General features: G+C 39.0%; 5 protein-coding genes across 5 annotated transcripts in view; 1 reads left to right on the top strand and 4 right to left on the bottom strand.

The window, feature by feature from the left end:
- The first annotated feature begins 309 nt into the window (after positions 1-309).
- LOC144628858 (QRFP-like peptide receptor) lies at positions 310-1652 on the top strand. Its single transcript, XM_078486963.1, has one exon. The coding sequence runs from the start codon at positions 477-479 to the stop codon at positions 1650-1652; it is 1176 nt and encodes a 391-aa protein (XP_078343089.1). The 5' UTR covers positions 310-476.
- A 2438-nt stretch (positions 1653-4090) lies between these two features.
- Positions 4091-27623, bottom strand: part of LOC144628346 (somatostatin receptor type 2-like) — a 47626-nt gene continuing 24093 nt past the window's right edge. Inside the window, exon 3 of the mRNA XM_078486448.1 lies at positions 4091-4247. The gene's annotated coding sequence lies outside the window, so the exon portion shown is untranslated. The remainder of the gene's footprint in view (positions 4248-27623) is intronic.
- Positions 4240-26163, bottom strand: LOC144628350 (QRFP-like peptide receptor). The gene is made up of 3 exons (XM_078486451.1): positions 26029-26163; positions 25206-25259; positions 4240-5219 (listed from the first exon to the last, which is right to left on the bottom strand). The coding sequence occupies exon 3, from the start codon at positions 5214-5216 to the stop codon at positions 4293-4295; it is 924 nt and encodes a 307-aa protein (XP_078342577.1). The 5' UTR covers positions 5217-5219; positions 25206-25259; positions 26029-26163; the 3' UTR covers positions 4240-4292.
- Positions 10709-12054, bottom strand: LOC144628433 (uncharacterized). Its single transcript, XM_078486525.1, has 2 exons — positions 11475-12054; positions 10709-11337 (listed from the first exon to the last, which is right to left on the bottom strand). The coding sequence occupies exons 1-2, from the start codon at positions 12052-12054 to the stop codon at positions 10883-10885; spliced, it is 1035 nt and encodes a 344-aa protein (XP_078342651.1). The 3' UTR covers positions 10709-10882.
- LOC144667192 (uncharacterized) overlaps positions 12877-27623 on the bottom strand; it is a 29748-nt gene continuing 15001 nt past the window's right edge. The window contains exon 2 of the mRNA XM_078528599.1: positions 12877-14544. Within this exon, the coding sequence (XP_078384725.1) occupies positions 12877-14133 (1257 nt within the window). The 5' untranslated portion in view covers positions 14134-14544. The remainder of the gene's footprint in view (positions 14545-27623) is intronic.

The raw sequence follows: 27623 nt of genomic DNA, 5'->3' as shown, positions 1-27623 counted from the left end.
GAAGTTTGACAACTTGTCCGAAAAGCAATCAAATGGTCAGTCTTATATTGTCTTGCAGTCGTGTCTAGGTTGATTAATTTGCTTCCGAGATTTAAGGCACAAGTATTAATCCACTGGCACAGACAGATGCCTAGTGAATCTTGATAAAATGTAAAATATTGTCAAATGTTTTGTCTCTCGTCTTTTACATTAGCAACTCAGTTGCTTCCTTTGCCTCAAAAGTTATTGCAATCTACAGCACATTTTTCACATTTTTTTGCCTTATTTAAGTATTAAATAATAATCTTTTTCTTTTCTTTATTTAGGAAATATAGCAGACAGGAAGAGGAACAGATATGCAAATAATTTAAAACTTTAAGTCAACAGTACTCTAACAAGTGCACAAAAGTTCTCGTAAAATATTATTGGTTTGACACACTACACTTCAACATCAAGTTACGTAGTAAGCTATACTGCAGAAGTGTTTGTTGCTCAACATGTCGAACTGGTCAGCACATGGAAACATTTCCCAAAATGGTACCAATGTCGATGAAGACAAAATTCAAGTGGTGATGATTATACAGTTGCTGTTCTACTCTGTTATAATAGCAGTGGGTTCAGTCGGAAACGCCTTGATTTGCCTCGCAATCCTCAGTCGCAAGAAGAGAAAGACCAGCGAGTATTTCATCCTCAACCTGGCGATAACAGACTTATCCACCAGCATTGTCAGCATTCCTCTCGATATCATCGAGCGATTAGCAGGGTACTGGCCGTACGGCTCGTTTCTGTGCAAGCTAGTGTACCCTCTGCAGACCATCCTCATGTCTGTGTCTGTTGCGACACTTCTAGCCATGAGTCTTGAGAGGCACCGAGCGATAATGCACCCGTTGAAACCCCGGATGAAAGGAAGCAAGCCTATAATTATGATTTTCGGTATCTGGGTGGGCAGCACGCTTCTCGTTTCTCCTTACATTTATGTACTAGGCTTTGAAGCAGGGAGCTGTGTTGAAGACTGGCCAGGCACTGGTTATGTCAAGGCCTACACCATGAGTGTCTTCATTGCACTCTACCTTTGCCCGCTTTGTGGCATAACAGTCGCTTATGTCAGAATCGGCAGAAAACTTTACAGAGATATAAAAACACTCCAGGTCGTGATGGCCGACTCTGAAGGAGGTCTAACTGGGAGGCAAATGCTTAAAACTCGTGCTCACCGGAATGTCCGCATCGTTAAAATCTTCGTGACAGCCGTTGTCGCGTTTGCAGTGTGCATGCTACCAAATCATATTATGTGGCTATGGAACGATTATGGCAATGGGTACAGCTCAAAATACTTTACTGATCTCCTAGTTTTTACAAATATTCTGGTTTATGCAAACAGCTGCATTAATCCATTTATATTTGGTACGCTCCAGACGCGCTGTACTAGCTGCAAGGATATCCTGAGAGGTTCACAAGACAGAGATGATATTCACGGCCAGCGCAAAATGTTTTCCATGCGAGTTTCGTTTACGAGTTCCTCGAAGCTTAGAACTTTTATTCGTGGAACTCAGAGGAGTCCTGGTGTAAGCCAGAGAAGTATTTCCAACCGTAAGGGAACTGTAATTTCTACAAGAGCGACGTTTAGAGAAGGACAAAAGCTTTATTGTAACGCTGATGCAGAAAGCAATGTTTGAACTGAAACACTTTCCATACATCCACGGGTCTCCAAAGAAGTATTTTAGAATTTTAGGCTCAGTATACATGACGGTTCCACTCGCTTCCTGTCCATCTTGCGTCATGATATTTATTGTGTGATTTATTCACATATTATATCGCAAAAAGGGAAGTTGATGAAAAACTTATCAGAGACCTGCCAAAGGCGATAATTATGGCATGTGATGTCTTTGTTTTCAACATATTTAAATCCTGTAAAAGTTCGATTTAGGTAAGATGATAGGCGGGTACTTCGTTTGGTAAATAATGCAGATAAATGAGTTGTGCAGTAGGTCCAAAACAAATAAGAAATTTATATTTTACATGGCATTAGTAAGCTTTTAAAGCATATAATGTCCGGAAGTAAGAAATATCTAGCCTAAGAATGACGACTTTCGTCAAATTTATGGAAAGAAATTGGTGTTGTATCCCTGAAATTTCGCGATTTTGAAAATATCGCGAAATTAAAGTGTCGCGAACATAAGAAGATGCGAAAATAAAGTGACCGTCATTATATCCATTATTAAAGAAAGGATGAATTTATTACTCATAAAACGTTTAGAAAAGGAAGTTCATGATCACTGCTGCCTCCCTTGTCCAAGCAATACTTCTTTAGTACATCCATCACACTGTCCATTCATTAGCTACTAGCTTCCACGTTATTTGTGATATATCAATTCTTATCGTTGTCTCTACTGGTACCTCTTAAGCTCCTTGTATAATAAATGGTGGCCTTTGGAAATGTGCGTCTTACAGTTACGAAGACATTCGCGCCTTTTGAAACGGATTTTGAAATAAGGAATCTTGTAAAGCGTCTGATTTCACATTGTCAAGATCAAAATAATCAAACTTTTAACGTTATTGGTAGCATCGCGAAATAAAAGGGAATTTGGATATGACATTTTAGCAAAATCTCGAAATTGTGTGTCGCGAAATAAACGTGTCGCAAAATTTTCATGTAATAAGGTACCCATCCACCCTCCCTCCAAGAGCGCAATGAATAACTCGTTGCTAGCCCCCCGACGTCCAAAGGCCATTACTCTAAATATGTCTAAACATTTATTTATTATTTTTAATAATTAATGCATACCAGCTTCTCGCATTTTAACTCAAGCTTTCTCTAGTCATTTATGTTTCATCTTCAAAGATTGAGCAACTGAAAGCTCTGTGTTTTTAACCTTTTAATGGTAGTACTTCTTTTACACTTCAAATCATCTGATTACGTTTCGTCGTCGGCTACGTTGCATTTAATTTTTTATGTAACCATGCAGTTAACAAGATAAAGCACATTTCTTGGAAAAAGTTTAAACTTGAACTAAGTAATTTACAAATAAATTAAACTGGAATTTACACTTTGGCCTTAGTGGAGGAGCTCTTGTCAAAGGGTGGTAAGTGGCGGGAAGGGGTGGGGGAATCCAGGATCCATACGTGATTCCAGGGGGAATCACCTGTATTTTTTAGACACTTTTACAAATAATTAATGCATACCAGCTTCTTGCATTTTAACTAAAGCTTTCTCTAGTCATTTATGTTTCATCTTCAAAGATTGAGCAACTGAAAGCTCTGTGTTTTTAACCTTTTAATGGTAGTACTTCTTTTACACTTCAAATCATCTGATTACGTTTCGTCGTCGGCTACGTTGCATTTAATTTTTTATGTAACCATGCAGTTAACAAGATAAAGCACATTTCTTGGAAAAAGTTTAAACTTGAACTAAGTAATTTACAAATAAATTAAACTGGAATTTACACTTTGGCCTTAGTGGAGGAGCTCTTGTCAAAGGGTGGTAAGTGGCGGGAAGGGGTGGGGGAATCCAGGATCCATACGTGATTCCAGGGGGAATCACCTGTATTTTTTAGACACTTTTACAAATTACGTAACTAACATACGTCGGTGAATAAAACTGGCTTAAATTTACAATTAACGAGTAGGTTATTTATTATTAGTTTTCACGAACGTTTTCAGCCGAACTCACGAAACACGGCCATCAAACCAAAAGATGGGTCAAAAATGCTAAACAAGACCGGAAATTCACGGATCACAACCAAAATGGGGCTGCTTTCATGTCATTATGTGTCACGCGCCAATTCTTGCCCAAGTCAAGCATTACCCTTTAACTACTATTATCCAACCGCTAATTATTTGGACTTGAATTTTGTAATGTTTTTTTCTGCGACTCTGCTGAGCTCTCACAACGTCAAGCAATATCTTGCAAAACTAGTTTTGAAATAAGAGAAGGGGAAACTTACCAAACATAATGGTAATTACAGGCTGGGAGACTCCCATATAAAAGGGGCGGGGATACTCGTTGTCTCGTTCAGGGGTGTTTATGATAGATTTTGGTCTTACACTTAGTGTGTTCAGGAAAGAATGCCCATATTTTAAGACTTAAATGTACTGTTTTGGGCTGCTGTCTTACATCAGTACAGTGTAAATGGTCTAAGTCGATCAAGCATGAAAAGTCTCTACTATGGGTCAAAAAAAAAGATTAAGCCCACCCCTAGATTGGTATAATATTTACATTTTCCGATTAGCATCCCCGTTTCTTACACATAGGAATTCCCCACCCCCTACCCCTGGATTTACAATCTGGTATCCAAGAAAGAGCGCTTTGTAAAGCTCTATTTGCTTCCTCTGGCAGTAGGCATCGCTGTGTTTCCCGGCTGGATATTTTCGTCGCGGCGGCATCGAATCATTTTGGTGAAGGCTGCGTTCATCTTGCCATTCAGACCGATGTACAGCCACGGATTTATGGCACTGTTTGCTTGACTGAACCAGTAGCAAAAGTAAATGAGTGGAGGTGGCCAAGCAACTGCCATGCGTACAGCCCATTGCATTTGGAACACGTGCACAGGCAGCCAGCAGACTGCAAACACCGCAACAACAATTACCAACATTCGGACGATTTTCTTCTTGGGGATCTCCTGTTCTCGCTGGTGTCGCTGACTGTCTCCATGATCCAAAGGCACTTGGTGGAGCCATAGTTTTGCAGCAACTATGCTGTAAAGGATGGTGATGATTGCCAGGGGCAGGAGGTAGTTGATGAGAAGTATGTAAGTCCAAAAGGGTAAAAGCGAGATAACAAAACGACATTTGCCCTTGATCGATTTGTGGACAAATGGTACAACTGACATCAAAGCCATGGAAGAGATCCAAATGACTGGTTTGATAATTTTTGGTTTTCTGAACCAAATGCTTTGCCGGAAAGGATACACGACAGCAAAGAATCGGTCAAATGCCATTACAGTAAGACAGAGAATTGAGGCGGTCACAGATACGAACCCAGCGTAGTAGATAAACCCGCAGTTTATTTTGCCCTCCACAACAGTCATTTCATTGACATAAAAGTGAGCCATGTTAGCAGGCATCACAAAGATCGTACTCAGCAAATCGGCCACTGCCATGTTGACAAACAGGAAACTTGTCAAACTTCTTGTTGAAGGTTTTGTCCACACGATGTAGATCAAAAGCGCGTTCCCAACTAGAGCTACGAGCATTGTTATGGCATACACTACTGTGAAACACAGTACGTCGGTGTCTACCATCTTCTGTGAAAAAAAAAAAAGAGAAAACAAATCCTTAAGTTTAAGGTTATGCAATACACGTTATATAAGCTAAGTTGAGTACTGAAACTGAAAACCCGGCCGACAAAGCACGGTTATTTAGATGTTGGGGCTGGAGATTTTATCAAAGAGGGGTTTTAAAAATAAGCTAATTAAATGTTTTTATAATAATTATTATTATGTCTTTTAGAACAACCTAGTTTCCAGGGTCTCTCTTCTCCCACTCCTCGGAGCGAGAGAAGCTTCATGGGATGCGTTGAAAAAAAAGATACAGGGAACAAAGTTGCTTCTGGAAAGGTTTTTATTTTTCGTTCTTTTTTTCGTTTTTTTTTTCGTTCTTTTATCTTCGTTAGTTATCTTCTTTTTATCCGTACACCGCCCAACTAAAACTGACTGTAACTTTCATTTATGTTCCGGCCGACCAAAAGCAGCTAAAAGAATTTATTAACACTTTTTAGACAAGGGATTTTTTTTGTCTTCCAGCAACCCGATGTCGTTGAAATTCGGCAAATAAAAAACCTTCAAACAGATACAGCAAGAAATATTTGCACTATTTTAGTTAGGTGATTAAAAAAAACAAATTCCGAAACCAAGTGAAAGTTAAAAGTACTTTTCCATCGAAGAAGTGTTATATTGTGAAATACTAGTTAGAGTTAAAATCCCACCTTGTGTCAACTACATTCTTACATGACATGAATTGAGCTTTTTTTTAGAACCTGCAACCCCGATCTTGGACCCGCCATCTTGGGTTTTAAGTCACAACACCAAAAAGTGAAAGCAGAAAAGGAGTAAAAGGAAACTAAAATAAAACTTAACTTTAAATTTACCACAAAATACTTCAAAGCGTTATATTGCAACGGGGCCGGAATGAAACGAGAACAAAATGTCAAAACATACAGTTGCTATGGCAACATCAAGTTCCTCGGCGAAAGCCTTATCACAAGACGACGCTTATACAGAGAATAACTTATTTTGAATAGTTTTAATATGTTTCTTTTTACTGTCTATGTACTACGAACCTAAACTGCACACGAACGCTAGTTTGTATGCATAAACTGCAACGTCACGTTTTTTCTTTTGTCCATTGAAATGCACCCCTTACGTTCCAACGTCTCACCTTTTTACCTTTCAATTAAATACCACTCATGATCTGCGTTCGGCCCAAACAGGTAATGGTGTTTAAACGCTCGGTACTTTAACGACGCTAACTTTTTAATAAGGGATGCTTTAAAGATTTGAAATAGCTTAGCTGTCAAATTTATTTGCTTTAATTTCTTCTTACACCAATGGTGACTATAGCAATAAGGACGTTTTGTCAATATATTGACATACTTCTAACTAGTAATAATACATTTATTAAAATTAAAGACCTCTTTCAATTACTGAACAGTTTTTCACAAAGCCGTTAAAGTGGACAATAGCGAATACATATTTGTCGTTGTCAATTTCATTTCGTAAAACTCAAAATTGTAAAAAACCAAAAAACCATCTGTAGCCTTCGTGGTTAATGCTTCCCTCTTACTTTGTTTGTCGAGAATACTCTAAAACGTAATACAAGGAGTCAATTCTTTTCCCCATTCAGGTTACTAGAAGACTGGGAGTTTTTTTATTACTGATATGTCATTGACATAGTATTCTTAATTTTGCTACCCTTTCATTCAAGTAAATCACTTTACTTCCCCGACCCAGTTTCTTACTGCCGTACACTTTTGTAGATGTAAAAAAAAAAACCGCTGCTGCACCACTGTCGAAAATAGATCGAAAAACGATGGATGTTGACGGTCCTTATCGTCAAATTTAACCTAGAAAGGCATTAAGGTAAGATCTTAAGAAGTCTTTTCGAAAAAAAAAAGCTCGCCTTTATCGACTTTCAAAACCAAAATGAGCGAAACAACGCCGAAAGGACGCCTGGCATTTTATTTTGTGTAAACATGAAAATTTCCTTGATTCAGAAGGTCGAATTTATGGTAGCGTTATTATGGAAAGAAAATAGGTCTTTATTCTTGAAACAATTGGGATTAATTGTACTCGTATACAGTTCAAACTTGCTCTAATACCCACTTGTGGCTGTGCCACTCGTGCAAATTACTAAAAAGTTCCGATCTGTTCAATGGAACAAATAATCCCTAATTGCTTCTCGAACAGAACGTTTTCCTCTATACTAATTTCTGGTGGCTGTTTTGTCAATATACTGACACAATTAAAATAAGTATTGTAATAATACATTTCTTTATATTAAAGAGCACTTTTAGTTTGACACTATCTGGTTCCTTTCTTTTTTATTTCTGACGATCGCGGCACTTTTTGTTAAAGATTTCTTAATGATTCAAAGCATATATGTTATCTCAGTTAACGTTTTTGTAAGACATGTGAATGGCAAATAAAGAAGAGCGTTTGCAAAGGACAAATTTTGTAATTAAAGTAATGTCTGAGTCGTTATTCAAATGATCCTTCTCATCTGTTGAAAACTTGGAAAATTTTAATCTTCCTACGATTAAAGAGTTGTTTTTCTTATTATTGTCATTTTTCTTCTTATCTACACTGTTAAAATGAGGAAACCTAAAAGCTGTAAAAAAGCCGATTTGAAGGAAGTAATAATTTACCGAAAATAAGCAAACAATTGTTACGATGGATGACCAATATTTTCAAGACGCACTTTCCATATCGCCTGTAGACCTTTTAAACGTTAACATTACATGGTAGTTCTAGATTCTATTTAAAGCCATACATACCTTCAATAATACAAAAACGCAATGTTTTTGGTATTCAGTTTAGAGAGGAGACGTTATAACAAACCGTCTCGTCTGCGTAATTACGTTTTATTTCAATGTATAAATCATAACTATTTAAGGCGTCCAATAGCAATTAGCTGTCCAACAATCAAGTTCCCAATAAAAAAAAACCGTGTGTCGCGCGCGTTCATCATTGGCTTTTCTCTCAGACTCAAAATTCATTTTTTACCCCGCTTCCTCTTCTCCCCCCCCCCCCCCCCCCCAAAAAAAAAAAAATCATAAATGATCTTTTTTCCCTCTAGCAGTGTGATGGAAATTTTAAATTGTTAGAGGTCCTCGGCCATTTTTTTTTTACCGAGGATCAATTCTTTAACAGAGCCTGGTCTCTTCCATATATAAAAAATCACTTGCAGAATTTAAAGCGTGCGTACTAATTTTTAATTAGCTGGAAAGGAGTGCGGCTGTCATGTAAGACGATCCTCACCGAAATGCAATCAACATCGTGTATAATAACGATTCGAAATTTTCAATTTTTATTTTTCAATATCTCATTTTACGAAAGGCGACAGTCATCTAGAAACCACCGAAATAAAATGGCTAAAACCAGGGAAGCCACCGAAATCCACCGAGACGCTAGAGACGAACAAAACGAAAACAAATGACCAAAACATCAGAAATCCCTTACCATACCATTATTGAGTACCCCCTATTAAACAGGCAAGCCCGAGCGCTATACAGGCTAACCAGAGTGTTATACTGCAGACCTACAGACCCCTTCCACGGTTAGCCTGAATAGCAGTACGGTTATCTAGAATAACTCTCAGGTCGGGGATTTATTTTTGTTGCGCTCGTTTCGGCTATTTCAGTCGTTTTGGTGGTTTCGTTCCACTGTTTCAGGTTTAAGTACATGTTCTCTCTGCTTCCGAATTCGTGTTTAACTCAAATTAATGTCACAGTTCCTACGAAGTTTTACTTTAAAATACTTAAAGTAATCAGACACAAAACCACACCGTATATGGCGTAAAGGGGGGAACACCGCTCCGCAATCGGCGTGACAGACGAACTTCCGTTGCGTGACCAAAAGCCAAACTTATCTCCCCAGCGGTAAAACCCGCGCTGGATCGGACAAGTCGGCAAGGCCAAAAGCTTACGCGCCCTAGAAGTCTAACTCTAAACGGCACTACGAGCTGACCTCCGGTCAGCATCGTGCTAGAGTGTAGACAGTTGTCAAGCCTTACTTATCTCCCCAGCACTACGAGCCGACTCCGCCGGCACGTGCTGGATCGGACAAGAAGAGGCATAAGAGCGTAAAATAGCGCCACTAAAATAGCGAAAACGAAGCTTGGGGAAGTCGCTGCGAGACTTAACCGATAGCGTCATGCAAGAGGTGAACCCCAGTTTATTCAATTAATTACAACAACAATCAAGCCTCCAAAGGGAGGGAGGGTGGGATTTACAAATTTCGAACTAGGTTACAGTAACAAGCGATACAACTAGCGAATGATGCTAAAGTTCATTCTATAAACTTTTATAGCCAGACAGTTGTCTGGATTTAGGCCAATGGCAAATAGTGTACCATGGAAAGCAAGGATCTCATGCAGGCTTAAATGAGACATGAATAGAGATATTTAAAAGACTAGCCACACAAAATGCATAATATAATTGTGCTAGACAGTGTTGCAACATTTGTATCTAAACGGCCATTGTAATCATTGTCCTTTCGAGACAAGAAAAGCGTACAGTTTCATTGCGTTACATTACACAATCAAAATAAACATTAACGACCCTGCAGGGGCCACGAGCGTCTCGCTCCATTAACTGCGCTTTAATGTTTGGCCTTAAAGCTTAAATAATGTCACAGTTCCTACGAAGTTTTACTTTAAAATACTTAAAGTAATCAGACACAAAACCACACCGTATATGGCGTAAAGGGGGGAACACCGCTCCGCAATCGGCGTGACAGACGAACTTCCGTTGCGTGACCAAAAGCCAAACTTATCTCCTCAGCGGTAAAACCCGCGCTGGATCGGACAAGTCGGCAAGGCCAAAAGCTTACGCGCCCTAGAAGTCTAACTCTAAACGGCACTACGAGCTGACCTCCGGTCAGCATCGTGCTAGAGTGTAGACAGTTGTCAAGCCTTACTTATCTCCCCAGCACTACGAGCCGACTCCGCCGGCACGTGCTGGATCGGACAAGAAGAGGCATAAGAGCGTAAAATAGCGCCACTAAAATAGCGAAAACGAAGCTTGGGGAAGTCGCTGCGAGACTTAACCGCCACTGATAGCTGCGAAGCAGGTATCCCCCCAAGCAAATATAGCACAAACTTAACAGAAAGAAACGCTGGCCATTCGCGGCGCAGCGGAAAGTAAAACGTTTTGAGGTGTTCTAATATATAGTTGATAGCAGTCTGAAGACCATCTACCAAGAACTTTAATTAACCAATCTGGCAAGCCGGCAGCAGCTGCTGTAGAGGCCGCGCCGATCCGAAAACTGTGCCCCTTAAGGGATTTGTAAGGGAGACCGGCGTAACGGGCTGCGTCCCGAAGAAGGTTAACGACCGCTGACCTAGTAAGGTAGCGGCCTGACTGAAAAGCAAATAGTGGACCCTGAGGGCGCGCAGATAGAAAATAAGAACGCATGGCGGACACCGCGCACAGCGGTGATGGTGAGCATGCAAGTAAAAGCCGGTGACCTTCCCGAAAATTGTCGGTCTTGGATGACTTAAGAAGGATAGACATCTGCTGCGGGCTGGCCAGAGAGGGGGAGAATGACACACAGTCGGCTGATAGGTCAAATAAAGGGCGAAACTTAGATACCCCTTGACAGGTAAACTCGCTACAACGAAGAAAACAAAAGAATGCAAGTGTAAAAGCTGCCCAAATCATAGAAAAATCCCGTTCCCCTAACCAAGAACGTTAAATGGGACGTATAGCGAGTAAAACCCCTGGGGTAACCGGCTGGCGGAGGATACGGGAGCGGCCCTGGAAGCGAAGGATACCCCTAAGAACTTTTTTCAATAATAGTTTTCCCTGGAGAGGGTCGCCATACCCGCAGGAAATGTGAAGATTCCGTACCGCCGCCAAATAAAGCCTTATGGTGCTGTGTTTAACCTTTCTCGCCAGATAAGAGGAAAAATATATGAGGGTGCCCTCAGAGGCTGGAAGAATGTCCCCCTCACTAGAGACTAATCTGTTCATAAGACAAAATTGAAGAAAGTGTCTTTCCCCAGAGGCGTACGTACGGTTAGTAGTCCATGCCAGGCCCCAGTTCGCATACAACATGACTTCGTCTTTTAGAGGGTCATGAGCGAAGGCGGGATGGTGCAGGGGGTGTGCTCGGCTGTTGGAGCTGCTGCCCGGAAACGAGAAACCTGAAAACGTGAGAGAGCATCCGCAATCTCATTGGAGACCCCTGGGACATGGCGGGCCCTGACATAGAAGTTATGCTTCATAGATATAAGGACAAGGAACCGAAGAAGGTCCATGATCCGGGGGGCTTTGGAGCGACCCGAGTTCAAAATGGCAACGACTGATTCGTTGTCGCACCAGAACTGAATCCGCTTCCCGGAAAAATATGGGAACCATATCGCGCATGCCACGACTATGGGGAAAAGTTCCTGCCATTCGATGCTTATGCCCCGGTCTTTGTTAAGTTGCATATGGGGGAGCCACTTTCCTTGGAACCATTTCCCATTGAAATATCCCCCAAAGCCAACAGTACCCGAAGCATCGGTATATAAGTTCATGTCTGGGGACGGGGTGACTGTGGAGTCTAAGAAAAAAGAGCGACCATTCCATCCCGCAAGGAAGGCTTTCCACATAATAAGGTCCTTGAAGAATTCCTTGTTTAGACGAATATGATGAAAACGGTTGTGTACACCCCTAGTAAGATCTATTATACGTTGCAAGAAAGTTCGCCCTGGGACAACCGCTTTGCAGGCGAATTGAAGGGTACCAATGAGTGATTGGAGCTCAATCAAGCGCACAGAGCGGCGACTATCGAAAGAATTTAACAATTCCCGGGCGAGGAGAAGCTTATCTTCGGGGAGACGGGCCTCCATAAGAGTGCTGTCAAGCTCAATACCCATGAATTCTAGAACTTGGGAGGGGCCCAGGGTCTTGGACGCGACAGCGGGGGCTTGGACCGACATAAAAAGGCGTAGTAGGGTAGCGAAGCTGGACAAACATTGTACCCGGGATGGCTCGGCAATAAAAAAGTCATCTAAAATGTGAATGACGTTTTTTAAACCATAGTGGGGTTTAAGATCCACTCCAGACCCTCAGACAATTGGTTAAAGAGAAACGGAGCACTGCGAAGCCCAAAGGGGAGATATAAGTCGATGTAGTATTGGCTCTGCCAATGAATGCCTAATAGGTGCCAATGATCGGGGTGGACAGGGATCAGGCGAAATGCTGATTTTAGATCGGTTTTTGCCATGAAAGAACCCGGGCCCAGGGACTTAAGGATGCGAATAGCATCATCTACCCGAACATATTGGAGGCTGTAGGGATCCTTGGGGATATGGTCGTTAATGCTGTCGCCCTCGGGATAAGAAAGGTGGTAGATAGTACGCCATTCAGAGGAATGTTTTTTAGGCACCACACCCACCGGGTGACATTGGAGGTTAGGGAGGGGTGGGGAGTTGAAAGGGCCCGCTACCCGCCCAAGGTTAATCTCCTTAGAAAGATTTGAAGAAACCACCTCAGGGTGCTGGTTAGCGGAAATGAGATTACGGGATACCCGGAATTTTTCAGGACCGGTATAGCCGACATGTGTGCCATAGCGTAAACCATTAATTAAACTAGTAACAAAATTACGATCGAGATGTAGGGATAATTCCCTTTCTAAAACATTAACATTAATCGGGGTGGATACATTAGGTGTCTTCTGCTTGGCCAGGAGGTGTACTTTATCTTTTGCTGCTTCCGCCATGAATGGAGCTCTGGTATCGCTGGCTGCTGTGGTCCTTCCTGCTGATGCTTCTTGGACAGTTGAGGATAGAGTGGCTGTTGGAATAGCAGCGACGGCAGACATGCGGGAACTGGCAGGAGCTGGTGGTACACCCAGAGGCGCGGTTGAACCGGAAGCACACTGGTCCACTCTTTGTCTGCTGGCGGGATTCGCGGGAAGGGTCGGCGCTCGGGCAGTCGCTCTGGTTGTGGTGGGGGCTAGAGCAGATAGGACAGTGTGGCTTAGCTAAGCCCGAAAATGTCACTGTCCAAAGTTCAAGGTCTACCTGGCCCCAGTTGATAGTTAAGTCCTGTGCGGCTCGTTTACGGAATTGTTCGTCGTAGGTGAGCCAGGACAGACCTTTAAATTTGGTAGCCGCACAGCTTATAGTTTGTTGGTACTTTAGTAGTTCCAAAGAACGGCGAGGGTAGGCTGTGACAAGAACTAACATGTATGTGGTGTAAGCGTCTAACCACTTGTGAAAGGTGTCGATCACTGGTTTCCGCTTACGGACCATGGTCATGTTCGAGGAGCCTGGACCCGAGTCATCGAATCTAACCTGAAGCTCGGGGACCTGGGGCTGGTTTAGCGAGTCAGGGAGTAAAACAGTAAAATCGAGGTACTCACCCCGCAAGATTTTTTCCTCTGTACTTTTTTCCACTGGATGTTGGAGGCCAAGTGGAGTAGCGGCGCCAGGTCGACGTGGTGTAACAAGTGATGGCGACACGGCAAGGCCATGGTGCGGCTGGGGAGGCGATTGTTGTAGTGCTTCTGCGATGGATCGTTGCACCGTCTCGCGGATGGTGGCCAACTGCGATGCCGTAAAAGGCGCAGGCTGAGTTTCTTCCAAAGCTATCTCCGCCAAAGGGTCGGCGATATCCAGCGGATCTTCAATGTCCTCCACCGAGCTAACTGAGGAAAAATCGTTGTCAACCTCGTCGACGGCGCCAGTCCTTGTAGGATCGCGTACGTCTGGTTGATTAGTTGGATTCGGCTGTTTGTCACGGCGCTCACGTACCACGCGAGTGTTCGCTTTGCGTTTGCGAACACGACCAGGATTCTCCATCTGAGCTTGCTGTGGTGGTAAAGCGGCTTTTAAACGCTTGACCATTTGCGCTTTGTTTCCTGTAATAGGAAGGTTCAACGCTTGGAGACGAAGACGAAGTACTTCGGAGGTGAGTTTAGTCGTTCTCAGCACGGCGAGGACGACGGCCATTTGGTTTTTTGCCACGTGGACGAGCCATTGCGATCTCCAATTTACAAATTTCGAACTAGGTTACAGTAACAAGCGATACAACTAGCGAATGATGCTAAAGTTCATTCTATAAACTTTTATAGCCAGACAGTTGTCTGGATTTAGGCCAATGGCAAATAGTGTACCATGGAAAGCAAGGATCTCATGCAGGCTTAAATGAGACATGAATAGAGATATTTAAAAGACTAGCCACACAAAATGCATAATATAATTGTGCTAGACAGTGTTGCAACATTTGTATCTAAACGGCCATTGTAATCATTGTCCTTTCGAGACAAGAAAAGCGTACAGTTTCATTGCGTTACATTACACAATCAAAATAAACATTAACGACCCTGCAGGGGCCACGAGCGTCTCGCTCCATTAACTGCGCTTTAATGTTTGGCCTTAAAGCTTAATGATAACTGCATTTTTGCTAAACGTTTCTAGAGACTAAATGGCTATATACTATACCAGCTTGTTTTATTTTTCTGAAAATAATGCGAATGGCAAAAGGAAAGCCTTCGCAAACGACAAATTTGTAACAACAGGTTAAAACTTTGTCTGACGCAAATGATAATAAGATGAAGTCATGTCTACTGCGTTATTCAAATAATCTAAAAAATTTTCTGCAGCAAACTTGAAAAATTACAATCTGTAACAAAACAGTTATGTTAGAACTAGCTCCTGTAATAAAGGAATACATACCTCGATGTTACAAAAACGCTTTGTTTTTAGTGTTAAATACAGAGGCAAGGAACACCGTCTTCAGGCCACGAGCGTAATTGCGCTTTATTTCAAAGTATTAAACTCATAACAGATTAGGGTGTCCGATAGCAATAGGATGTCTATTATTAATAACAACAGAACGTTTACCATAGAATCGCTAATCACTTAAGCGATTATTTAAATCTTCACTGAAATGCAATCGGCATCGTATGTAACCATTGACACCAACATTTCGAAAATTTGTAATTATCTTTTTAATTAAAAATCTCATTGTAGCTGATGACCATCACTTGACTGAACCAGTTGGTGAATATTCAACAAGGTGAAAATATTCACTTATGGCGGATAGGACTGTTTTGGTATAGTCTGGTTTAGAGTTAAATCAAAGAATTATGCGAACGGAAACGAGTTAAAATATGAACACAACACATTTAAGTGTTCGCTATTGCTCTTAGTTTTATTTATTTTTACACACAAAATAATAACTTGATAAAAAGGAAAAAGGAGAAAAAAATTACAACGAAGTAGTGGAAAGGAGACCTAAAAACGGCATGGGGTTTATAATATTTGGCTTTTTCTTTGAAACTATGGCAACATGTACACGATATATGTACACCGCAGCTTTATTCATCAACTGCGAATCACAGGGGTACTCCCATTTAAAGGGTAACATATTTCTTTCGCTCCAGTCGAGATCAAGAAAAATTATTTGTTGACCCAACGTTAACACCGATGGAAAGTCTTTTGTCACAGGCAGGCATAATGACGAGAATAACTACTCGTAAGTCGCACATGTAAGCATTGAGTACCTAATTTTATATGTGTTTACTTTGCGGCGTGCAAAAGCGGGCCCCATACTAAATTGACCGGGGTCAGCAGCACGTACTTAAACAGAACGATAAAGCAGACCTCAACTGATATGAATGGAGAATGATCTCAGGGAAATGTACGCAAAACGGCCATGCAAGATAGGCCTGAATTTACTCAAGAAAATCAATAAATATAAAACTAAAATCCAGCTGCTCCAGATGTTAAAAAATATGTACAGTACTGCCCGAGGCTTTACCGATTTGTTTGCAGACTTAATTACTGGAATCCGATTTCGCATAATCTCTGCTTTCTTTTTGTCACGAAAGAAACAACGTTCATAACACGGCAGAAACATGTATAAAAATAAAAATTGGAAGTAAAAGAGTAAATTTTATATTCAAACATGAAATCGAACTCTTAATTCAGTAATTAAATGGCGAAACGTGTCACATGCAAGATCGACAAGTTCAACAAAACGTCCCAGACGCACTAATAGCTAAATGTCGGTTTTGACGCTGAGACATCTAATATACCCTGGGTACCAGAAGATTTTTCCCGCGCTGTGGCGGCCGAAGGCGGGTCACAATAGAGACATGACTGACACCGGAAACCGCGCAAGAAAAACCTACGGTACATCTAATACTGCTTGCAAAGTGAAACAGGATCCTGTCGAAAAATTTATCTCAGTCTAAGATTCAAGATTCAATATCAACGAACACGCAATCCCACAAACCGGAATAAATTTGTTCATAAACTATTAAAAAGGCTGGATTTCTTTAGTTGTAAGACTGATTTTGAAATCTTATTTTCGAGATTTTTAAAATATCTGAAAAACGGATGTCATTTTTTATTTTATTGTCCCGAGTTCAGTAAAGTTGACACATCGACAAAGGCGAAGGCGGTTAGTAACTTCAATAGTATAAAATTGGACTTGGCAGGCGAAATAATTCGCAATTTGTAACATATCAACAAGCTTATGTCCAGTAATACCCCGCCCGCAATAGCTAACTTATGACAACTGCTTGTTATAAACGGCTGATGTGGTTTTCTGATGCAAGCTAGGCGAAAAGTTGTTACCTCCTTTCTGCAATATAATATTACTTGTTACCAAAAAAATAAAGATACTTACCTTTCAAAATTTATAAGAAAAGGCAGGGATGACAGTGCTGTCAAGACAGCCTTTTGGAAGAAGATTTGGTACCGACGGTGTTTGCGGTGCGAAACTTTTTACAAAAAACAAGTCCTTAATTTTACGGCACGGTTTTTAGAGGAAGCAAAACGAAAAAGAAAACAGAAATCATAATTGATTAAAGTTTACACTTCGTAAGCCATATTTCACATTAAGGATCTTTAAGACAAATACAGGGGTTTGTAAAATAAATATACAGACAGGTACTATGATATGTTTAATGCAACTCACGTCCCTTAACGCTTATGTCACGTTCAAAGTCGACGACATAAAAATTGAAAAGTAAAGTCAATCTGTTAATTCTTCTTCACTTTCTCACCTTTAATTTTTTCCCGTTTCTGTTTTTTTTTTTCTTGTTTGAGTTTAATTTTTAGGCTTTTTGGAGTCACGAAGCTTTCTTGGTGCAAACAAACCCAAATTTCCCTAAACTGCGTTTTAAAAAACAGCTATTGTATTATAATTTATGCTTAAAGCGCTAGCAATACAGTGCTGGGATAGGTAGGAATTTTTTTGGCGTCTAGTCTACAATAGGGTTGCAAAATGCAGCTGAGCATGTTCTGAATAGGGTAATGATTTTACAGTCCCAGCGGTAAATCCCTACACAAAATTTCAAGGGAACCCGTATGTACCCCCATCTTATTTTCCTATCATGATCGCATCGTACGGCACAGTTCGACTAACATGACATATTAACATAACATAAACTTTATTTTGTCTCGAATTATAGAGTAGCTAGAGAGTAAATATATCAGTAGCTAATATCTTCGAAAAGTACACTAAAATAGGTTAAAGGGGATATAAAAATACGATACACACTTTAAAAGCAATAAAAATGAAAAAATATCTATAAGCAAAAGCGTCTAAACGAAGGTAGTGCTCTCAATGTTTCTCACTGCAGACACGTGTGTTAAAAAAAATAAAAAAAAATGGAAGTAAAAAGAAATAAATACTATATTCTAGCATGAAAGCGAATTCTAAATTGAGTGGTTAAATGGCGAGACATGTCACATGCAAGATCGACAAATTCAACAACCGTCTCAGACACACTAATGGCTAAAGGTTGTTTTGCTTGCAAAGTAAAGCAGAATTCTGTCGTAAAATGTATCTCAGTCTAAGATTCAATATCAGTCACAAGCGATCTAACAACCAAATAGTTCAGTAAAGCTAATTTGTGACATCGAATCATATATGAGAAGGCTAAGTTATTAACTTAAAAAGTGGAAAAACTATTCCACACTTGGTAAGTGAAATAACTTACAATTTGTATTTATTATACAAAAAAGAAACAAACAAGCTCAGCTGTAATCCACCCACACTTCCTAACCTATGGCTACTGTTAGTTAGAGATTTTCTGATGCAAACTCGGCGAAAAGTTGCCTTCTTTTTGCGATATAATATTACTTGTTACCGAAATTATAAAGGTGCTTACCTTTCGAAATATGTAAGAAAAGGCAGAGATGTCAGTGTTGTGAAAACGCCTTTTGAAAGAAAACTTTATGAGGGGTTTGCGGTGCGAATTCTCTTAAAAAAAAACAATACTTAATATTATGGCCTGTCTTTCAGCACCAACAATGCGAAATAAACAAAACGACATTGCAATTGATTAATAAAGTTTACACTGCACAGCCGACATTCTTATTGAGGAAGTTTTAAGACGAATAAACATGCATGTAAAATAAATATACCGGCAGGTAGTATATGTTTAATGCAACTCACGTCTCTTTAAAGTTGAAAATATAAAATTGAATAAGGAATGTCAATCTTTATCCTTCTTCGCTCACTAATCTTCCTCTTTTCCCTCTTTGCACTTTTGGTTTTGATTCGAATATTAGACTTTTTGGAGTCACGAAACAATATCTAAAGCTTACTTGGTGCAAGCAAATTAACCCAAATTTGCATGAACCGCTTTTTAAAAAACCCAGCTATTGTATTTCAATTTATGTTGAAAGCAACACAGTGCAGGCCCATAAATGTGGCAAAGACAGATAAAGAACATTAATGCATTTTATACATTTGCTGCATTTTGTCAAGAAAGTTTAGATAATAATACTTTTATTATTTTCAAAAATCATTCGTTTCCTGTCTGGGTTTATCGTACAATTTCTCGCATTTCTAACTCTAGCATTGTATGGAATAAAATAATATTATTTCACAGAGATGTAAGATAAAGACATACAGAGATCGTACTATTAAGTTTTCCAGGCTTTTAGCTAGAAGAGAGTTGAAAATACGACGCGCAGCCGAAATTTATAGATAGATAACTATATATAATGTAAACTTAGTCTGGAAATGTGATGAAACACTCTTCGAGATTGAAACTAAAACTAAGGAGAAAACGGAGAAATAAAATCGTTTAGTCTGGGATATGATATAGATATTAGAGAATGTTGGTCTGTCAGTAATAGTATATCATTGACCTTAGTTTTAAAGAATAAATCTTCGTTCGCTGCGTGGTACTTGTAATTGTGAAGATTGAGAATATTAAACGTTATTGAAAGTGCCAAAATAAGTTCATTACAAACCAAACGTTTCGGGCTTAGCCCTTCATTAGTGGTAAAGTGATCGTTAATACAACGATCCTTAAAAATACGCCACGAGAATTTAAAGTCATGTAAAGTTGGTCTCTAGCACGTGCGCGTGCAACTTTAAAAGCAACTGGCTGCAATAGTAATAGGTTTTCTGGGGAACAGCAAGTCTGGGGTAAAGTAGGGAAATTAGTGCTTCTACTCCCTATTAGGTTTGCAATTTGCAGTCGAAATATGATAAGGATTTCAGAGTCCCAATGGCACATTCCCAAACAAAATTCCAAGGGAACATGTAGGTGCTTCCATCTTATTTTTCCTATCATGATCACATTCGTGATCACAGCAAAAACAAAAAACACCGACATGTTCAAACGTTACAATTAGAACCTAGTAATTTTGCTATAATTATTTAAACTATCGTAACATTATATAAGTTGTAATACTGACTGTGCATGCAGTTAGCTCATACCAGCATATTGGAATGAATATATATATTTTTTATCAAATTCCCTTTCAAAGGTTCTAAAATGGCCTGTCAGTGTAACTTCTTTACCTATCTGCCATTGCACACTTTCACAAAGCACTGGCTGCTGGTCTTATCAGATCTTACTTGTCTTGATATTGCTCTTAAACATTAAACTAGGCTCAAAAACATTTGGTAATTTCTTGGCTGATATCAAAACAAAACTGGAAACTAATATTAATATTTTGTTATGACAAGCGTTATCAATCTGTCTGCAAGTTGGAAATAAATTAAATTGTTTTTATCGATGTTTGAAAAACCATATATGATTGTATATTACATCAAATAAAAGACTGATATATTTTCCTTGAAATCTTTTCCTTTCCAGTATTTTCTAAAAGACATAGAAAACACTGTCCCTGTTTTTCTGTGGAGTTTTAAAAAACACGAGTGAAATTTGAGTAAACGAGAAATGTCATGAAAGCACTAGCGGCAAAATGATTTTTATTTCTTAATTTTGAGTTTTTTGGCATGCCGCCTTTAAACTTAAAGGAAGTTCTATATTACCAAACTAAAAGTATGTGCAAGAGTACACTTTCTGTAAGTAAAATTAAGTTGATATAAAGCAAACCCTCGCATTATATAGCAAGAAGCGCGACGCACGGCAGTTAAAAATCGATTTTAAGTGCAAAACGCAAATTGTTAAACGAAGAACTGAGTAATGAATTGAAATTAATTTACAAATGAGCGGTTGGTTGTCGGATGCAGACTTGGGTACGACTAATTTAGAACTTTTATCACATAAAAACTTTTCCTACTGGGGTTTCCGACTTACCTTTGAAGGTACAGAAATGCAATGCTTTCAGCGTTTAGAACACGAGTAACCGTTTGATGAGGAACTCCCAATGCTGTGTGTGTTCTGTTTACATTACTTTATGTCGGTGCATTTAGAATACGGATGGCGAAACAGCAATAATGGAATTAATTAAGAAAATGTCCCCTGACATCCTCTAAATGATGAATGTTCTGAGCAAAGAACCACACACAATGGCGTGACGTATACGGTTGTGCTGGCGTAATGAGAATAAACAGGATGTTATTCTCTTTCGCGTCTTAGACAGAATAAAAAAAATCTGTTATGGTGCCCGTGTGTGATATCGAAAGTGCCAAAAGTGACAAAAGGATTGATCAACATAAGTTAGAGTTGTTCTATCAACTCAGTGAAGCATTGGACATTTAAAGTTAATAACATCGGTCAGCATCCTATGAAATGCTGTTAAACTTTCTGCGGCAAATGTGGCTGACACACATGAACGTTGACAATAAATAACATATCACGTAGTCATGAATTATCGAAAAAAGTAAATAGCATATTTTTCTTGTTTTGGTAAGAAACAACATAAATTAATTTAAATAAAACCTTTAAATTAAAAGAAGCGAAACACAGGAAATGTAACTATTTGTATTACAATGCTCGGTGCACTGAAAGTAAAATTATAAAGCCCGCCGACAGTAAACAGAAAAAGTGGTATGGATATTTTATAACTTTAGTACGTTTAGCTATCAGCTAATCATCTGACTTTGAAAAGACCGACTTGTCTGTTGACGAGTATTTTTGTTTGCAGTTGTAAAGAATGTTTGATTGGCTTCATGAAGATTACTCAAATGGCCTTTAGTCAAGGTAATGCACTTAAAATTGAAATTAATTTACAAATGAGCGGTTGGTTGTCGGATGCAGACTTGGGTACGACTAATTTAGAACTTTTATCACATAAAAACTTTTCCTACTGGGGTTTCCGACTTACCTTTGAAGGTACAGAAATGCAATGCTTTCAGCGTTTAGAACACGAGTAACCGTTTGATGAGGAACTCCCAATGCTGTGTGTGTTCTGTTTACATTACTTTATGTCGGTGCATTTAGAATACGGATGGCGAAACAGCAATAATGGAATTAATTAAGAAAATGTCCCCTGACATCCTCTAAATGATGAATGTTCTGAGCAAAGAACCACACACAATGGCGTGACGTATACGGTTGTGCTGGCGTAATGAGAATAAACAGGATGTTATTCTCTTTCGCGTCTTAGACAGAATAAAAAAAATCTGTTATGGTGCCCGTGTGTGATATCGAAAGTGCCAAAAGTGACAAAAGGATTGATCAACATAAGTTAGAGTTGTTCTATCAACTCAGTGAAGCATTGGACATTTAAAGTTAATAACATCGGTCAGCATCCTATGAAATGCTGTTAAACTTTCTGCGGCAAATGTGGCTGACACACATGAACGTTGACAATAAATAACATATCACGTAGTCATGAATTATCGAAAAAAGTAAATAGCATATTTTTCTTGTTTTGGTAAGAAACAACATAAATTAATTTAAATAAAACCTTTAAATTAAAAGAAGCGAAACACAGGAAATGTAACTATTTGTATTACAATGCTCGGTGCACTGAAAGTAAAATTATAAAGCCCGCCGACAGTAAACAGAAAAAGTGGTATGGATATTTTATAACTTTAGTACGTTTAGCTATCAGCTAATCATCTGACTTTGAAAAGACCGACTTGTCTGTTGACGAGTATTTTTGTTTGCAGTTGTAAAGAATGTTTGATTGGCTTCATGAAGATTACTCAAATGGCCTTTAGTCAAGGTAATGCACTTAAAAAGCAGCTCCCAGCCGTTGCTCTAGTTTTTATTTCCAGAAGTGGTCCATGGCGCTTAAAATAGGCCGGCTGTGCGCGACACTAAAGTGCTGGAGACGACAAACCTCTCAGCAATGGTCACAATTAAGAATTGATCTTTCATTGGGAAATGCACAAAAAGTACACAAATAGACGATTTGATGCAAATTTAACTGACTTGCCCACACTTTCGAAGGGTATTTGTATTATTACTTGACATTGACTAATCTTTTGAAATGTTTAGAACGATCAAAAGCCCTAAACCGTTTAAGGCGAGTTTATGGATCAATAAAAAATTGCTCTCGTTTTACATATTTGAAACGGCCCCAGTTAAAACTGAATATTCTGACAGGAAGCATGAAGGACTGACAAAAAATTGCATTAAGCTTTTGGCTATCATTTTAATTTAAACGAAAAAGACTGTTTGGTTTAGGATTTAATGGGTTCTTGAAAGTGGTTGGCCACCTGCTTTATAACTCTAAAAGAGATAAATACGGAGTAAACTTTCGAAATATATATATTTTTTTGTTGTCGGCTTCTTTGGTTCAGCTTAATATTCATAATTTTCGCTTTTTAGTGCCGGTAATACAGATAATGTGTTAAAGCGAAGAAGCACTGTTACAGCGCCAGAAAAAGTGAGGAAGTTGTTTCGATCATATCTCATTTCTCTCTTAACCTGAAAAAATGAAGAAAGCCGACAATCACATTAATCATATTAGGCCAGGCTTATCTATCTCCCCCTCTACTTATGGCTTTTTTTTATTGATCGATCAGTTTTCTGAAGCATTTTAGTACGACAAATGTTTGTTCGTGGTTTTTGATGTTGTCAGGGAAACGAATACAGTTTTGAGAACACAATTGCGAAGTACCCCTAACAAATGCTTTAATGATGTTATTGTTGGACGTTTAAAGTATATTATATAAACGACGACGCAACTAATCATGAGATTTTTTAAAAAATACAATTTTCTCACAAAAAAGGGAAAACTTAACTAAACTTAGCTTAAAGTCGAAGCTGTTGTTTTGCAGCGCGTGTTCAAGAAATCTTATTTGTTAGATGTACAGAGAACGCGTAGAGACATTTTTACCTTTTGTTCAGCGACATTCTCTCGTTAGCTAGTTGCGGCTTGCTTGAAATTATCGAATAATTCTCCGGTTTATTTTTTTTTCATTGACGCAAATCTTCAGGAGATCGAATGTCATTATCCACGGTCGTCAAACTGAGCCAACATTTAATAGAAGCTTCCAGAGGAAATGTACTTAGCTAATGGTTCAAATAGATCTTGGTAAACGCTAAAATTGACACAGTTCCTGTTTCTATAGATTTCCCTCTTACAGCTGAATGGCATATCAATATTTTAAAAAGAACTTTATTAGTTATCATACAAGGAAATTTAGCAGACTTTACAGTGAATCAAATTGTAAGTATTGAATATTTAAAATGTTTTGTTTCTTTAATTTCTGCCTCATGGATGTAGCTAAAAATATAACCATGCTATTTTCATATTAATTTTCTTTCCCAAGATGTATATGTCTATCAGTGTGCGTACACAAAAACGAAAGAAAAAGCGAACAGAAAACAGCTGTGGTTTGTCTGCGCGCTGCTGTTCCTAATTAAAAAAAAAATTCTAAACCATGCCTGGGAAAAAAGGGGTACAAAAGGAAAAAGGAAAATACAAATAAAAAGAGATTTGGTCTAAGTACAAAAAATTAATTAATCACCCGACCCCGTGCTTAGTGTCGTCTGCAGCGATTGTCAATGTAGCGACATCCGCCGAAAAATTGTTATTGTTAAAGAAACTACAATTGTAAAAGGTTTCCTTATGAAGGGTTATTTGAAACAATAATAAGAATTAACCACTGCATGCAGTGAGGCAAGCCAGACAAAACGTAATGACAGTATGAATAATACTGATCAAGTTAGCAAGGTGTGGCATTCTCCATCGATTTCGAATAAGTACATTGAGTATACGAAGAACTACAATGCACACGGAATTCAATTTGTGGCATGACTGTGTTGACGCACGGCAGTTTGATTAATAACTTTAAAAAGAGTGATCATGGGCAATTGCGTTTTTGGTTTGAACTACGTCAAATTGATTGTACATGTCAATAAACTATATTGTCACCGCAAAAAGTCTTTTCCTGCATTTCGTTTAATGAATAATTAAATTAACATTTTTAAACTCGTGTGTTTACGATATCAAGTAAGGGATGTGAGATATTGGCGAAAACCGCGGTAACCCTCTGGCTTTCCCTTTACCATGTTCTTTGGGACTTTGCCACATTTTTGCTATGTTCTTTTGGAATTTCTTTTTTTTTTTGTATTAAGAGATTTTAAGAACTCTTTCTTGCCTATCAAATCACCTCCGCTGATCCTTGTTGCATCCTTATCTGTTTATTTTATTGTCTGACTGTTAAAAATGATTGTCTATGGATTAGTTGTCTATCTATCCTTATGTCGCATTTTGTACTGGCGCTTTATGGTGTTATAAAAATTTTGTAATACGATGTCAATGTCTCTAAAGCCACGCGCACGCTAAGGATCCCATGTGTAGAAGCCATACAGCTTCGCTTGGTTTTTCGAATTTTATGAGTTCTTCATCTAACAAGTTAATAATACTTGACAATTAGTGTTGCTCTCAAATTGTCGCACCTTAGAATACTTGGTTTAATTCAGATGCTTGATCCGAATGCCTCTAGCTAGCTTCTGCAAGAAGAATGTTGCAGAAAAACAGAGTTCAAGGCCACATAACAAAAACGAGCACAATGCCTTCGCTTCTATAATTAAAGGGAAATTGAAGATAACGAAAAGAGCATTTTTATTCCAGCAACTATAATTGAAACTAATGTAGTTACGGAATCGATGACAATTATGTTTATCTTATAGTCTGACTAGTAATGTTAAAGATTATTGTCTATGGATTATTTGTCTGTCGATCTATGTCGAATTTTCTACTGGCGCTCTATAGTGCAATGAAATGAAATTTGGTAATACGATGTCCACTTATCTTAAAGGAGCAATGTCGCGGTCTATTAAGTTATTTTTCTGATTCCTTTCAAATTGAAGGAAACCTCAAAATAATAGTTTTTTTTTCTGACATAGAAAAACAACAAAGGAGTAATAAAAAGGCGAAAATATTCAAGAATGGTTCCGACTGATAAAGATCAAGACAAATTTTGAAGGACAATTTTGAAAACATTTGCCTTTTTTTTCAAAAAGTGTTGTCCGGGACGGAGCTTTTTGAGCGCACACCAAGGGTCTCATAAAAAATAGAAGCCATACAACTTCGCGATGTTTAGCGAATTTCAATAACTCTTGAAAGCGGCCTTACTTTTTCGTATGGTAGAGACTTTGCCAAAAAAATAATAGCATCATCATTAGTTTTGTACTCAAATAACTACCACTAGCTACTGAAAGAAAGGGAAACTAAAGATTAGACACGATCACAGTAGCTTAAAAAGCAAAATTGTCGTACCTCAGAATACTCGGTTTATTCCAGATGCCTGATCCAAACGTCTAGCTAAAGTGTTTGCTGAAAAGCAGACTTCAAGGCCGCATTTATCTACCCAAAAATAGCTATTGTTAAGGAAATTACAACTGTAAAAAGTTTCCTTATAAAATGATGTTTTCAAACAGTAATAAAACTTTACCACTTAGGCATGGCAAACCAGACAAAAATTAATGACAGTATGATAAATGCCCATCAAGTTAGTACGGTTTGACATTCTAAAGAAGGCAAACAAAACAACTGATTAAAATGAGAAGTATGCACTTTCCCAATAACAAATTCGTTAATTCATGGCGACGGGAAAGGGGGAACGAGGCTCCAAATTGCTAGAGATGTGTATCCTCGTCGTCACGTCTAGGTATGGGGTGTAGATTTTGGTCTCATTTAGGATGTTCAGGACATGCAGAACGCCACTATTGTACCCGTCCACGTGTCATTTAGGGTTGGACGTGAAAAAACAAAAAAACTGTTGGCGATCTATGGACCAATAAGGCTTGATAAATGATATCTTGGAGGGGCCATAGAAAGCCTGAGTCACGCCCAAATTGGTCTCCTTTTAGGGACAACACATCTTTTTTGTATGGGATTTCCCCCCCCCCCCCCCTCTCCCGAATTTATGTCGAACCCATTATATTTTCGCTACTTCTTTTCCATCCTTTTAACCTCTTCGGCGAATTTTTTTAGTTGCATTCTCGCTGGCTTTGATGACCCGCTTGCGGCAAAAAGCCTTCCGGCCTGTAGTTTTTCCATCTATTTCGAGTAGGTACATTACATATTCGAAAAATCACAATGTACACGGAATTCAATTTGCGGCATGACTGTGTTGACGCACGGCAATTTGATTAATAACTTTAAAAACAGTGAACATGATTAAATTAAATTAAACTTTGTAAACTCGTATGTCCGCGATATCAAGTAAGGGATGTGAGACATTGGCGAAAACCACGGCAACCCTTTGGATTTCCCTTTGCCATTGCCCAATTTCATAACGTGAGGGACTGGGGCGAATCCGGACATTTACGGACAACGTGAAAACAATATGGCGGCCGAGTCGACGGCAACATCTGATCATTCCACAAAGAAAAATAGCTGGCACTGGAGCTGTAGCTCCAGTTTTTGCAAAAATTCATGGCGAACTGAAGGAATGACATATTACACTCTTACCTGGCTCGAGAAGGCAACGAAGAACGCAAGGGACGCATACTTGCATGTAATTGGCAAGTCAAAGGTCAATTGGAAGAGAGAGGTGATCTGCTGTGCTCATTGGAGCAATGGACAGCGCCTGTCACTTGATGATCTACCTGATGTTAAACATACTTTTAAGGATGACACATTAGCTATCAACTGGCATTGGAATTGTGCTGCAGCACTATGTACTAATTCATGGCGTACTCCTGGAATTCATTATTATAAACTCTGTGAAATTGCAAGGGATAAAGAGCTAAAGTGTGCTTATGAAAAGGTTCTTAAAAACAAGAACGTAAACTGGAAGAGAAATGTTATTTGCTCAGAGCACTGGTCCAAAGGAAAACGACTGTCGATTCAAGATATACCTGACAGAT

This window comes from Oculina patagonica, chromosome 10, assembly GCF_052425735.1.
Source record: "Oculina patagonica isolate OP01 chromosome 10, crgOcupat, whole genome shotgun sequence".
NCBI lineage: Eukaryota > Metazoa > Cnidaria > Anthozoa > Scleractinia > Oculinidae > Oculina > Oculina patagonica.
This window is presented reverse-complemented; position numbering and strand designations above follow the sequence as displayed.

What these genes read in the sequence shown, in the direction of transcription:
- LOC144628433 (XM_078486525.1), bottom strand. Translation starts at nt 12,054, where the DNA reads ATGGGTATTGAGCTTGACAGCACTCTTATGGAGGCCCGTCTCCCCGAA. An exon ending in CGTTGCCATTTTGAACTCGG is followed by an intron (nt 11,338 to 11,474) that starts GTCGCTCCAAAG and finishes TCACGTTTTCAG; the next exon opens with GTTTCTCGTTTCCGGGCAGC.
- LOC144628858 (XM_078486963.1), top strand. Translation starts at nt 477, where the DNA reads ATGTCGAACTGGTCAGCACATGGAAACATTTCCCAAAATGGTACCAAT.
- LOC144628350 (XM_078486451.1), bottom strand. Translation starts at nt 5,216, where the DNA reads ATGGTAGACACCGACGTACTGTGTTTCACAGTAGTGTATGCCATAACA.